Source organism: Nannospalax galili, unplaced genomic scaffold (genome assembly GCF_000622305.1).
Source record: "Nannospalax galili isolate Female #2095 unplaced genomic scaffold, S.galili_v1.0 scaffold3061, whole genome shotgun sequence".
Taxonomy (NCBI): Eukaryota; Metazoa; Chordata; class Mammalia; order Rodentia; family Spalacidae; genus Nannospalax; species Nannospalax galili.
Genome location: NW_008344652.1, coordinates 1,231 through 14,361, shown reverse-complemented (window position 1 = coordinate 14,361; position 13,131 = coordinate 1,231). Strand labels below are relative to the sequence as shown.

General features: G+C 44.2%; 2 protein-coding genes across 3 annotated transcripts in view; both read left to right on the top strand.

Moving 5' to 3' along the window:
* Positions 1-7,257, top strand: part of LOC103740339 (chemokine-like factor) — a 40,573-nt gene extending 33,316 nt beyond the window's left edge. The window contains exons 4-5 of the mRNA XM_008840926.3: positions 3,804-3,902; positions 7,026-7,257. Coding sequence (XP_008839148.1) covers positions 3,804-3,902; positions 7,026-7,154 — 228 coding nt within the window. The 3' untranslated portion in view covers positions 7,155-7,257. The remainder of the gene's footprint in view (positions 1-3,803; positions 3,903-7,025) is intronic.
* A 160-nt stretch (positions 7,258-7,417) lies between these two features.
* Cmtm2 (CKLF like MARVEL transmembrane domain containing 2) lies at positions 7,418-10,049 on the top strand. 2 transcript variants are annotated; one of them, XM_029567290.1, is made up of 3 exons: positions 7,418-7,887; positions 7,979-8,137; positions 9,545-10,049. In XM_029567290.1, the coding sequence occupies exons 1-3, from the start codon at positions 7,738-7,740 to the stop codon at positions 9,584-9,586; spliced, it is 351 nt and encodes a 116-aa protein (XP_029423150.1). In that variant the 5' UTR covers positions 7,418-7,737; the 3' UTR covers positions 9,587-10,049. The 2 variants fall into 2 exon arrangements, with proteins under 2 accessions (XP_029423150.1, XP_029423149.1); XM_029567289.1 differs by lacking the exon at positions 9,545-10,049 and having other exon boundaries at positions 7,979-8,583.
* Positions 10,050-13,131: the final 3,082 nt, after the last annotated feature.

The window sequence follows — 13,131 nt, the reverse complement described above, 5'->3', positions numbered from 1 at the left end:
AGAGTGAAAGATGATTAGGTACATTAATAGATACATAGACAAATGGATGGATGGATGAATGGATGGATGGATGGATGGAAGATAGGTCATGGAGGTGATAAATAGAAAGTTAGATCGATGTCAGATGCCTACATGATACATAAATGGATGACTGATGATATAGATGATAGAGAGATGGTAGATAGATACATAGATAGATAGATAGATTGATAGATGGATGGATGATGGATGAAGAAAGAAAGAAAGAAAGAAAGAAAGAGAAAGAAAGAAAGAAAGAAAAGATGGCTCAACAGTTAGGAGCACTGGCTGCTCTTGCAGAGGACCTGGAACCAGCACCCACATGGCGACTGACAAGCGTCTTTAACTTCAGTTCCAGGGGATCTGACACTTTCTTCTGACCTCCTTGGGCACTGTACAACACGGGTGCACTTACATACATGCAGGCAATACACTCATACACATTAAAATAAAATAAAACAAGATTAAAAAAATAAAAAAATGAGCAGGTTGAGCAGGCAAGATAGCACATGCCTTTAATCCCAATGCTCAGGAAGGCAGAGGCAGGGGGATCTTTGTGAGTTCAAGGCCAACCTAATCTGCAAAGCAAGTTCCAGGCCACCCAGGACTACATAGTGAGACCCTGTCTCAAAAACAAAACAAAAAATAACCGTAGGTCATACATCCACACATCTAAGAATTATCAGGCAAAAAGCTCAGTAATTTAAGTAAACAAACCAAAAAACACACTCTCAACTTATTTGTTCCACATCATTTGACCCTTCCAGAACTCTTCCACAGAAAATGACAGAAATGGATTGGCTGCTACACTTCTAGAGTGATAGTTCCTCACTGTGTTCTTTGGGTGTTCCTGAGGGGAAGCAGTAATGAGTTGATTTCTGACTCCCCTCCTTAGAAGTCAATTTTGGACAAGGTACTAAACTTCCCTAAGCAGTTTTTACACTGTCTAAGGAAATGCATAGCAATAGCAATCCTTCACAGGCTGCCTTTCAAGGGGTAAATGAGATACTCTGGGAACCACTTGGCACCCTCAAGAGCTCCACGGAGGTCATGATGGCTCCCTTCACTGCATATGGGCTCCTTTCTGTGTTCAGGCTAACATCCCCAAACAAGATGCCCCTACCAGTTAAGTCATCAAGACCCAAAGAATGGGCTGGAGCCAGGCATGGTGACACATACCTTTAATCTCAACACTTAGGATGCAGAGGCAGGCAGATGTTTATGAGTTCCAGGCCAGCCTGGTCTACATAATAACTTCCAGGCTGGCAAGGGTTACATACTGAGACCTTGTCTCACAGAACCAAAAAGAAGGGGCTGGAGAGGTAGTTCATTTGGTAGGGGCTGAGTCTGCTCTCCAGAACCCATGTTAAGAAAAAGAAAGCCAGGCGTGGTGGCGCACGCCTTTAACCCCAGCACTTGGAAGGCAGAGAGAGAGAAGGAAAGAAGAAAGAAGAGAGAGAGAGAGAGAGAGAGAGAGAGAGAGAGAGAGAGAGAGAGAGCTGGACATGGTGGCCCACACCTTTCATCCCAGCACTTGGGAGGTAGAGGCAGGTAGATCTCTGTGAGATCCAGGCCAGCTGTCTACATAGTGACTTACAGTTCAGCTGGGGCTACAGGGACCCTGTCTTGAAAGAGAGAGAGAGAGCGCTGGGTGTGATGGCACAAGCTTAGTAATCTTAGTGAATAATCTTAGTGAGGCAAAGACAGATCCCTAGGAGCTCTCTGGCAGTCAGCTCAGGGAGGCAGAAACAGGCAGTTCCCTGTCCAGTCAGCCTAGCCTACTTAAGGTGAGAGTCAGTGAGATATCTCAGACAACTTGAGCTCAATCCCCAGGATCCACATAGTAGAAAGAGAAAACTGACTCCCAAAGTGGTCCTCTGATCTCAACACATGTGCCAAGGTATATACTTACCCAATCATGTATACATACATACACACACACACACACACACACACACACACACACACATAGAAAAAAACAAGCAAGTGTTATTAGGAACAACACATAAGGTTGTCCTCTGGCCTCCACATGCACACACACACACACACACACACACATATACACACACACACACACACACACACACACACAAACATGGTATAATCACCCTGGGCTTTGGGCCCTAGTGACATGGTGGTGCCATTGGCTCCATTACTACTCTGCCATAACAGCCCAGGGACAGACTCTGAGAGAAACCCACCCATTCATCCTCACCCTTTCAGCACACAAAGAAGCAGCTGAAGAACCCAGGGCTGTATTCAGACACAAAGAACTGGCAGCTGTCAGGGGAGACTTAATTCTAGCCATGTCTGAGGAAAAAGCAAACATCAACAGCAAGCTCATTCACTCTAGAAAATCAGGGCTGCTCCTCAGATGGGTTTGTGCATTCTCAGGATACGTGAACTCACATAATAATGTTACCCAGCTTCCAGAGTATCCATTTTACCTGTGGATTTAGGAATTGCATTAAGTCAATGGACTGCTGATCCAAAATTTTTATTCCCTCCCTGCCCAAAAAATTTATATTTACATTAAAACTAATGTGTCATGGAATAGAATGAAGAATTTACCTTAAAATATAAGACTTGAAAAAAAAAAAAGTCAAAGTATGGAGGGTCATTTGGGACCAGCCCCTGGACCACTATTGGCTAAGTGGCTGGACAAAGTGTCTGATGCCTTTAATCCCAGCATTTGGGAGGCAGAGACAGGCAGATCTCTGTGAGATCAAAGCCAGCCTGGTCTACATAGTAAGTTCCCAGGCTACCTGGGGCTACAGGGAGACTCTGTCTCAAAAAAGACAAAGAAAAGGAGAAGGGAGGGAGGGAAAGAAGAAAGAAAGAAAGAAAGAAAGAAAGAAAGAAAGAAGAAAGAAAGAAAGTGAGCAAAAAAAAAAAAATGGAGGGGTTAGAAAGATGGCTCAGCTGTTAAGAGCACTGGCTGTTCTTCCAGAGGACCTGGGTTTGGTTCCCAGCACCCACATGATGGCTTACAAATATCTGTAAATCTGGCGGATCCTTCATTCCTGGCCTCCACCAGCATTGCATACACATGGTGTACTTACATGCAGACAAAACACTCATATACATAAAATAAAAATAACAAAACTTTAAAAAGAAAAACAAATAGGGAGGGGCTGGAGAGATGGCTCAGCTGTTAAGAGCACTGGCTGCTCTTGCAGAGGATCCAGTTTCTATTCCCAGCACCCACATGGCAGCTAACAACCAACCTTAACTCTAGTTCCAGGGGATCCAAAGCCCTCTTCTGATTTCTGCCAGCATTGCATGACACAGGTGCACTTACATATATGCAGGCAATATACTCATATACATAGAATAAAAATAAATATTTTACAAAGGAAAGACAAAGGCCAGGCGTGGTGGCGCATGCCTTTAATCCCAGCACTTGGGAGGCAGAGGCAGGTGGATCTCTGTGAGTTTGAGGCCAGCCTTGTCTACATAGCCAGTTCCAGTTCAGCTACAGGGAGACCCTGTCTCAAAAAGACCAAAAAAAAAAAAAAAAAGAAAGACAAATGGAAAAAGTTGTTAAACATCTAATGATGTTCTAATGAAATTAAACCTATTTCTTTAGACAAAGTCATATGTGAGCCCTTAAGTCATATGAATTCACATCTCTGAAAATATAATATAATTATGTGCCTGAGGGTGCCTATCAATCAAAGAGAAAGTGTTCAAAAGGTGTCCATCCTTAGAGGAGAACTTAGCAGTGTAGTACTTTGAACTTACTTTTCCGTGTAAAGTTGACCATGTTCAACTCTGTATTCCAGGATCTTATCAACAGTCTTATTTCAGCTGTTTTCCTTTCGGCAGTTTCTATAATGACGACTCAAGAAAAAGGAAGAAAGAGTTTATTACATGTTGGAGGGGTAAGTTGAGACCTTCATGTTTCCCTTTAAGATCAGTATTCTGGAGCCAGTGAGATGGTTCAGTGGGTAAAGGTGCCTGCCACCAAGCCCGACAACCGGCGAGTTCCATTCCCAGGACCCACAAGCTGGAAAGAGAGAACTGACTCCCACAGATTGTTCTCTGACCTCCACGAGTATGCTGCGGTACACATGCATACACATATACAGAATAAATAAATAAAAATAATACAAAGACATTTTAAGTAAAAATACTATCAGTGGGCTGGCAAGATGGCGCAGCAGTTAAGAGCATTAGTTGTTCTTGCAGAGGACGCGGATTTGATTCCCAGCACCCACATGGCAGCTAACAACCATCCGTAACTCCAGTTCCAGGGGATCCGACACCCTCTTCTGACCTCCCCAGGCCTTGCATGACACGGGTGCACTTATATATGCTCAGGCAATACACTCATACACATAAAATAAAAAAAATATATTCTTAAAAATGCTATCAATATTTCAGGAGTCTGAAAAAGGAAACTGCAAGGTTAGCATTATATCTATCCCTTTTTGAGACAGGGTCTCCCTTGTAGGCCCAGCTGGCCTGGAACTCACTATGTAGACCAGGTTGGCCTCAAATTCACAGAGATCCATTGCCTCTGCCTCCCTAGTGCTGGGATTAAAGGTGTGTGCCACCACACCTAGCCCCTTCTCATAGTGACTTCAAATGATATGATGTTGTGCAAACTCCAAACTTAGGAAAAATTGTACTTCTAAAATGCTTTCCCCAATAATTTTTTTTTAAGTTTCTATAGAACTTTTCTTTTTGGTATTTCTTGAGACAGGGCCTCCCTGTAACCTCAGCTGGCCTAGAATTCACTATGTAGATGAGGCTGGCCTTGATCTCACAAAGATCTGACTCTTTGTGAGATCTGCCTCTTTGCCTCTACCTCCAGAGTGCTAGTATTAAAGGCATGCGCCACTACGCTCAGCTTTATAGAACTTTTGAGAAGTTCTATACACACTACATATGAAATAGTGCAAGAAAATATTTTCCTTATAAATAGGACTTGGATTTTCTGAACTACAGAATTGTATTTTAAACACAATTGAGAAAAAGAGAGATAAGGAGAGATCATGTGAGAGAGGTCAAGTCAGGAACCCAGCTTGTGCAAGGAGGAAGGGAGCCTGCCTCTGTTGAGGCACCCAGTGTGTGCCCTGAAACAGGCCAGGCATCTCCACACTTGAACTTTTTCTTGTTGTTGGTTTTTTTTAGAAATAGAGTCTTGGGGCTGGAGAGATGGCTCAGCGGTTAAGAGCACTGACTGCTCTTGCAGAGGACACAGGTTCAATTCCCAGCACACACATGGCAGCTACTAACTGTCCTTAATTTCAGTTCCAGGGGAATCCGACGCTTTCTTCTGACCTCCTCAGCATTACATGACACAGTTGCTCTCACATACATACAGGCAATACATTCATACATATAAAATAAAAATAATAAATAAAATATATTAAAGAAATAAGAGTGTCTAGCCCAGGCTGGTGTCCAATTTGCTATGTAGCCAAGGATAACCTTGAATTTCTGATCCTCCTGAAGTTACTTACTTTGTCCTAGGCCACAAGGCTTCAACAAACTGAACCTCAAATCCACATCATTTGGAAGAATGCAGGAAAGAGCTGATCAAATGTTTGGACAATAGGGGGAGTAGGAAAATGGGACTTTGATTCAAGAAGTTTAACAATGTGGACAGAAATTAATCCAGAAAAAAAAGGATTTAGGGCAGGGGAGATGGCTCAGCAGGTAAAGGCACTTGCTGCTAAATCTGATGGCCTGAGTTCAATCCTAGGGAGCCATATAATGGAGAAAAAATAGCCAACTCCTTGAGGTTGACTCTGGCCTACACACACACACACACACACACACACACACACACACAGACCCACACAGACACACACACATTCATTCACTCACTTTAAATAAATGTTAAATTTTTTAAAAGACTTTTAAGTTCTTTTTTAAATTTTTTTTTTCTTTTTGGTCTTTTTGAAACAGGGTCTCCCTGTAGCCCCATCTGTTGTGGAACTTACTATGTAGAACAGGCTGGCCTTGAACTCACAGAGATCCACCTGCCTCTGCCTCCCGAGTGCTGGGATTAAAGGCGTGCGCCACCGTGTTAGCCGCCATGTGGGTTCTGGGAACTGAACACAGGTCCTCTGCAAGAACATCCAGTGCTTTTAACTGCTGAGCCATCTCTCCAGCCCTGACTTTTAAGTTCATTCCATAGTTAGTAAGCATTACTCAGGTCCAACGCATTGTGCCAAGCTGGAGTTTAGGACTGGGGATAGGGCCCCCCACAATCCCCCCACAACAACACTCCATACCTTCCATCCCCCCACTGAGAGCAAGACCTCATAGGATATATTCATCAAGCAGCCAGGGATCCAGTGCCCATAAAGAGAAACCTCCAAGGCTGGAATACTAGGTGCTATCACCAGTGGTCCTCACCTGCTAACTCACCAACTAAGCTTTGTGCTACCAGCACCCCCCACACACATCCCCCTAGTCTCCATCCATTCTTGCCTGTACTGGCAGCAGTCCACCCCCAGGTCTTCCGGCTCCAGCCAGGGTCACTTTCCCTTTGTCTAAGAGCCACTGCATGTGGATTTCTGAGTCTCAAACCTGTCCTCCTATACCAGACCTCCTGTCACCTCCCAACCTTAACTCTGCCAGGCACTCAGAGCTGCAAAGTCTAACTTAGCCTTAATAGATTCCTGAGACTCCTGCCCAGTTTCTGGGGTTCCCCCCTCCCATTTGGACCCTCCTGTCCTTCCAACACAGCACTAGAGCCCTTTCCACTGAGAAGCCTCCTTGGGACCCCCATCCCTACCAGGAGTCTCCTAGAGCCAGTGAGCTTCCCCCAGTCACTGATTTATGGCCACTACTGACAGCAAGCCCCAAGTTTCCCTTCCTCCGGGAAAGACAAGCCCCGCTGATAAGCAGCCAAGAGGGCAGTACATCACAGGGACCAGGAAGCCTCCAGCAGCTTCTGCTCTCCCAGGTTGAGAATGGGACTGAGAGATAGAGCTGAACTGCAAAGTAACCTGATCTTTCCTTCCGGTGTGTGGTCTTGTGTCTGACAGGCCCTGTGCCTCTCGGCAGCAATCCTGTGTCTCTTTGATGCTCTGTTGGTCATCAAGGCAATGTGGATTAAGAGGAAAAGAAACAAGGAAATGAAAACTTGGGCCACCTGGTACACTGCATCCAGGTAGAAGCTTCGCTGAAGCCAGCCAGCCCTCCTCAGCACCTGGCAGAGACTCGCGCTTTGTAGTATCACTCCTCGGGACCATCACAGAGCTCCTACGCCCAGTGTGACCATAAAGCCAGGGCTGCTAAGTCAGCAACACTTCTGTTTCCTCTTGTGGCCTTGTATAAAAGTCGCGTTACACTTCCACTTCTGTGGCAAGCCCGCCCCAGGAGGCCGGGAGGGACAGGCCCTGGGGATTCCTGCCAGCCTGACCCACCCAAAGCTACAAATCCTGGAGCTGCTTTGCAAAGAAGACCTCACTAGGACCAGGAGGGAAGCTCTGTATGACGCAGGGACCCCAGCGGAGGCTCCTGTGTGGAGGGCGGGTGCGTCTGTACTCTGCTGGGCAGAGGTGATCACGCTGGTCCACGAGAGACAGGGTGGGCATGCGCCTAATGGGTGAAGGCGTTGGAATTCTCTGGCCCCAGCGGTTAGTTGAACACAGCCCTTGAGCAGGTCGGTAGACAACCAGGCTCTCTCTGGAGCCAGCCCTGTCTAAGGACTGCAGGCGAGGGTAGGCAGGGAGAGGTTGAGAACACCTGCCCACCATGACAGACGCTCCAAAACGAAGGCCAGTCAGAGAGCCCAAGGATGAGGTGGGTGCAAGAAAAGGGTTTGGACGCTACAAGTGGGAATTCAAAGACAGCAATCGAGAGTTCTGGGTTATGGGACATGCCCCACTCAAGATCCTGACTTTGGTGAGCTGGATTGGAATCCCTGTGAGGGGTGGGGATGGTCCTCCAGAGCCAGGAAGAGCCTTTGCCACAGCTCAGGTGTGTTTCCATCCAGGGCTGCCTCATCGCTGGACTGTTTCTGTTTGACACGGTAGCCACACACCCCATCTTGATTCTGGTCCTCTCTATGGAGGTGTCCATCTTCATCTTCTTCGTAGTTCTCAACACCTTCGCTGTCCACAGATACATGCCCTTCATCTTGTGGCCGGCTGCTGTAAGTGAGGGGCTTGTAGGGAGGGCCTGCTTGGAGTTGGGGCTCACATTCTTCCCAGGTGGAAAGTCAGCCTAACCTTCTCTACTGCTGCTCTGGGCCCAGACAGGGAGGCTGAGTGGGAAGGGAAACCAGGCAGAAAATGCTCCAAAAACCCCACCTATGCATTGGGTTAAAGGAGGTCTGAGACTTTGCTCTCTTTACAAGTGAGGAGGTATCCTACCCAGCCTCTCCTCCTAGTCCCTTTCCTGGCACATACCTAATTGGGGATATTATTCCAGGATTCAAAGAAGAAGAAAAACAGTCTGTATATAAATTAGTAAGATGAAATGAAGCAAGTTTCAATCATTTTTAAGCGGTGTCAGGTCTCCAATACTTACCTTTATAAAGAAATGGTTCAGAGGGACTGGAGAGATGGCTCAGCGGTTAAGAGTACTGACTGCTTTTGGAGAGGAACTGAGTTTGGCTCCCAGCACCCATATGGTGGCTAACAACCATCTGTAATTCCAACTCCAGGAGATCCAGTGCCCTCTTCTGGCCTCTGTGGGCTCCAGGTGCACATGTGACGCACATACATACATACATGCAGGCAAAATATATACAGAAAATAAAGATAATTTTTTAAATAAGAATGGTTCGGAAGCTTAGACTCAGCAAGAGTCTGTATCAAAATAAAATAAAATGATTAGAACCCTAGGACTGAGAGATCATAGATGAACTGAGAGGAGGAAAAATATATAATATTTTTATATATGTTGCTTAAATAATCACAGATAAAATATACAATATATATTTTTATATATGCTTCTTAAATAATCACAGACAAAAATAAGGTAACTATGATGATAGAATAGATTTTTAGGGGCCAAATTTAATGTCTAGAATAGAAAATATAGTTGTTGAACTAAAAATGTCAACAGATGAGTTATAAACCAGATCAGACACAGCTGAAGAGAGAATTAATGAACTGAAAGGTGTAGAAAAATTAGCTAGAATGTAGCACTAACCAATAGAGAAAAAACATGTGAGAAGAAGAAGCACAGACTGTGGAGTAAGATCCTCCAGTAAAGCATTATCAAGATAGGCATGTTGGTGCATGCCTTTAATCTCTGAACTCTGGAGGCAGAGGCAGGTGACTCTCTCTGTGAGATCAATTCCAGCCTGCTTCACACAGCAAATTCCAGGCCAGCTGGGGCTACAGGGAGACTCTGTCTCAACAAACAAAAAATCAGAGCAAAAGTAAACCATCAACCTATCTTAGTTTTAAATACAGAGATAAAAACCCCCAACAAGGTATTAGCACACTGAATCAAGCACCATGTAAGACAGCAGCACATCATGGTGAAGCAGCATCAATGCAAAGATGGTTTGTCATCAAATTCTATTGATTTAGCTTTGATATATTTACAGGAAAAAGAAGTTGCGGAAAAACTGTTTTCAACTGATGAGTGAAAGCTCTTGACAAACTAGGACTACAGGACATTTCCTTATCTGAGTAATGAGTATTTACCCAAATCTTCAATAAACACTGTATTTGATGATGAAGCCTTTGTTTAGAATTCCTGCCACCCTCACTCCTTTCGAACTGAAAATTTGGTAAAATAAAAGGCTGTATGAAGATGTAGGAGGAAGGGTAGCTGTCTCCAGTTAGGGAGTTCTCACCAGAAACCTGATTTGCTGGTACTTTGATCTTGGATTTCCAGCCCCTATAATTACAAAAAATAAATATCTGTTGAAGTCATCCACTCAGTCATAATTTATAATGGCAGCCTGAGCAGAATATGGGATTAGAGAAGAGAATTCAGACTTATACACATCTTGTGACTTGTATATGACAGAGGTAGCATTAAAAAACAGTTGGATAGGGCTAGAGAGATGGCTCCACAGTTAAGAGCACCAGCTGCTTCTGCAGAGGACCCAGGTTCCATTCCAAGCACCCACATGGCAGCTAGCAACTGTATGTAACTCCAGTTCCAGGGGAATCCGATGTCTTCCTCTGACCTCTGCAGGCACTGCATGACATGGGTGCACTTATATACATGCAGGCAATACACTCATACACATAAAATAAAAATAATAAAATATGAAAAAGAAGATCCGTTGGACAGAATATTCAACGAGGGTACCAGGGAGTATTATGGAAAGGAGGAGAGACTATACATCCCATTAAAATGAAAAACAAATTAAAATTAAGTCATTATAAGCAAAAAATTTATTAACTAATAGAAAAACAAGACAGAGCCAGGCATGGTGGCACACACCTTTAATCCCAGCACTTGGAAAGCAGAGGCAGGTGAATCTTTGTGTGAGGTCTAGGTCATCCTGGTCTTCATAGAGAGTTCAAGGCCAGCTGGGGCAAGAGGGAGCCCCTGTCTCAAATAGACAAAAAGACAAAAAAAAATACTTCTCTTAACTAGTAAACAGATAAACAGAGACATAAAAATTGGAATAACAAGGCGCCATTTCAATTCATTAGATGTAAAAATGTTAGTAGACTGGATGATTCTGGGTGTCTAAGCACATGGGAAGGGAACCTCTTATCCACTACCAGTATAGCCAAACCTCCCTAAAGGAAAGTAGCCAGGGAGCACAAGCAAAAGTATACCCTGCCACAGAATTTGGAAAGAGATGGACTTGTTTTTTTTTTTTTCAGTTTGGGGGTGTATTTTGAGACAGTCTCATATAGTTCAAACTGGCCTTGAACTTGCTATGTAGCAAAAGATGACCTTGAACTCTTGATTGCCTTGCCTCCACTATCCTATAATTCCTATCCCCGCCCCCCCCCCCCGCTTGGTCTTTTTGAGACAGGGTCTCTCTGTAGCCCCAGCTGGCCTAGAACTCACTATGTAGACCAGGCAGGCCCTGAACTCACAGAGATCTGCCTGCTTCTGCCCCATGATTGCTGGGATTAAAGGTGTGCACCACCACATCCGGCTGACTTTCCTATAATTCTACAATTATAGGTTCGTGCCACCTGCCTGACTAGGAGAAAGATTTTTTTAAAAATTATAACCCAGGGCTGGAGAGATGGCTCAGTGGTTAAGACCACTGGCTGCTCTTGCAGAGGACATGGATTTGAATACCAGAATCTATATGATGGCTAACAACCAGCTGTAACTCCAGTTCTAGGGGATCTGATGCCCTCCTCTGTCCTCCATGGGCATTGCACAACATGGGTGCACTTACATACATGCAGGCAATACACTCATACAAATAAAATAAAATAATAAAATATTTTAAGAATTATAACCTGCATCTATTTTGATTCATTCCTATAGTACACTACATCAGTTGAAAGTAATTAAGGACCTACAAGATGGCTCAGCAAGTACAGGTGCTTGCTGCCAAGCCTGACAACCTGAGTTCAATCTCTGGAACCCACATGGTGGAAGGAGGGAACTTAATTCCAAAAGTTGGTCTCTGACCTCCACACTTGGATCACCGCACACGTGTCTACAAACACACACACACACACACACACACACACAAATTAAATAAATAAATGTATTAGAAAAAAATTTTAAAGTAATAAATTAAGCCAGGCCTAAAGGCCCAGGACTTTTATCTCAACTACTCCAGAGGCTGAGACAGAAGTATCACAAATTCAAGGCCTGTCTGGGTTCCAGAGTGATTCAAGGCTAGCCTGGACAACTTAGTGAAATTCTATCTCAAAAAGTTAAAAAGAGGACTTGAGATATAACTTAGTGGTAGAGCACTTACGTAGCATGCTCAAAGCCTTGTGTTCTATCCCCATATTTTTTTTAAAAAGCAATAAACAAGCTGGGCATGGTGGCGCATGCCTTTAATCCCAGCACACAAGAGGCAGAGGCAAGGAGATCTCTGTGAGTTCAAGTCCAATCTGGTCTACATAGTAAGTTCCAGGACAGCTGGAGCTACAGGGAGACCCTGTCTTAAAAAGACCAAAAAAAAAAAAAGCAATAAACACAAAACATAAATTGTTTATGAATATATAATATGTAGAAAAATACTTGAGAAAACTATGCATCACTTTCTAAAGTATGGCTGCTTCTTAGGGGACTAGAGAGGAGACAGAGGCCCAGGGGCAGGGAGAAGGACAGGAGGGATAGGAGGCTGAATCTGTAGCTCATAGCAGAAAGCTACACTTCATGTTTTTTGTTTTTGTTTTTGTTTTTTATTTTATGTATATGAGTGAATTGCCTGCATATATGTGAGTGCACCCATGTCATGCAATGCTGCGGAGGTCAGAAGAGGGCTTTAGATTCCCCTGGAACTGAAGTTAAGGACGGTTCATAGCCGCCATGTGGGTGCTGGGAATTGAACCCGGGTCCTTTGCAAGAGCAGCCAGTGCTCTTAACCGCTAAGCTATCTCTCCAGCCTCAGCATTTCATGTTTTAAGAGACCTGAAACAAACATTTCAAAAGTTAACACCAGTTAAATTTCAGTGATTGGTAAGCTGGTAGGAATGGACTGTACTGTCAATTCCTGTATGTTTGAAATGTAAAAATTCAAAACAAGGGCTAATTGTGGAGACACAAGCCTATGATCCCAGTGCTTAGAAGGTAGAGGCAGGAGGATCAGGGTTGAAGGTCATCCTTAACTATACAAGTTCAAGTCCAGCCTCACCTACATGAGACCATGCCTCAAAAAAAAAAAATTCAAATTCAGGGCTTTGGGAACTAAGTGAAAGGGTGAGTTTTGCCTAAGGATTTGAGATTGGCTTCTTTGCCCTGGTGAAGCATCTGCCCCAGCCTCTTACCCTAAGTGTAGTAGGGCAGGAAGTTGATGGGGCTGTGGTCTTAGCTAGTCTTTTTCTTTAATTTATTCATTTATTTTTATTTTATGTGTTTTATCTGCATGTATGTAAATGTACCGCATGCACACAGTGCCTACAGAGACCAGAAAAGGGCATCAGATCCCCTGGAACTGGAGTTACAGATTGTTGTTAGCTGCCATGGAGATAGGTGCTAGGACCTGAACCTGGGTCTTCTTCAAGACCAGCCATTGCTCTTAACTGC

Coding starts and splice junctions, on each gene's coding strand:
- Cmtm2 (XM_029567289.1), top strand. CDS start 7,738: ATGACAGACGCTCCAAAACGAAGGCCAGTCAGAGAGCCCAAGGATGAG. Junction 7,888..7,978: donor CACTCAAGATCCTGACTTTG/GTGAGCTGGATT, acceptor GTTTCCATCCAG/GGCTGCCTCATCGCTGGACT.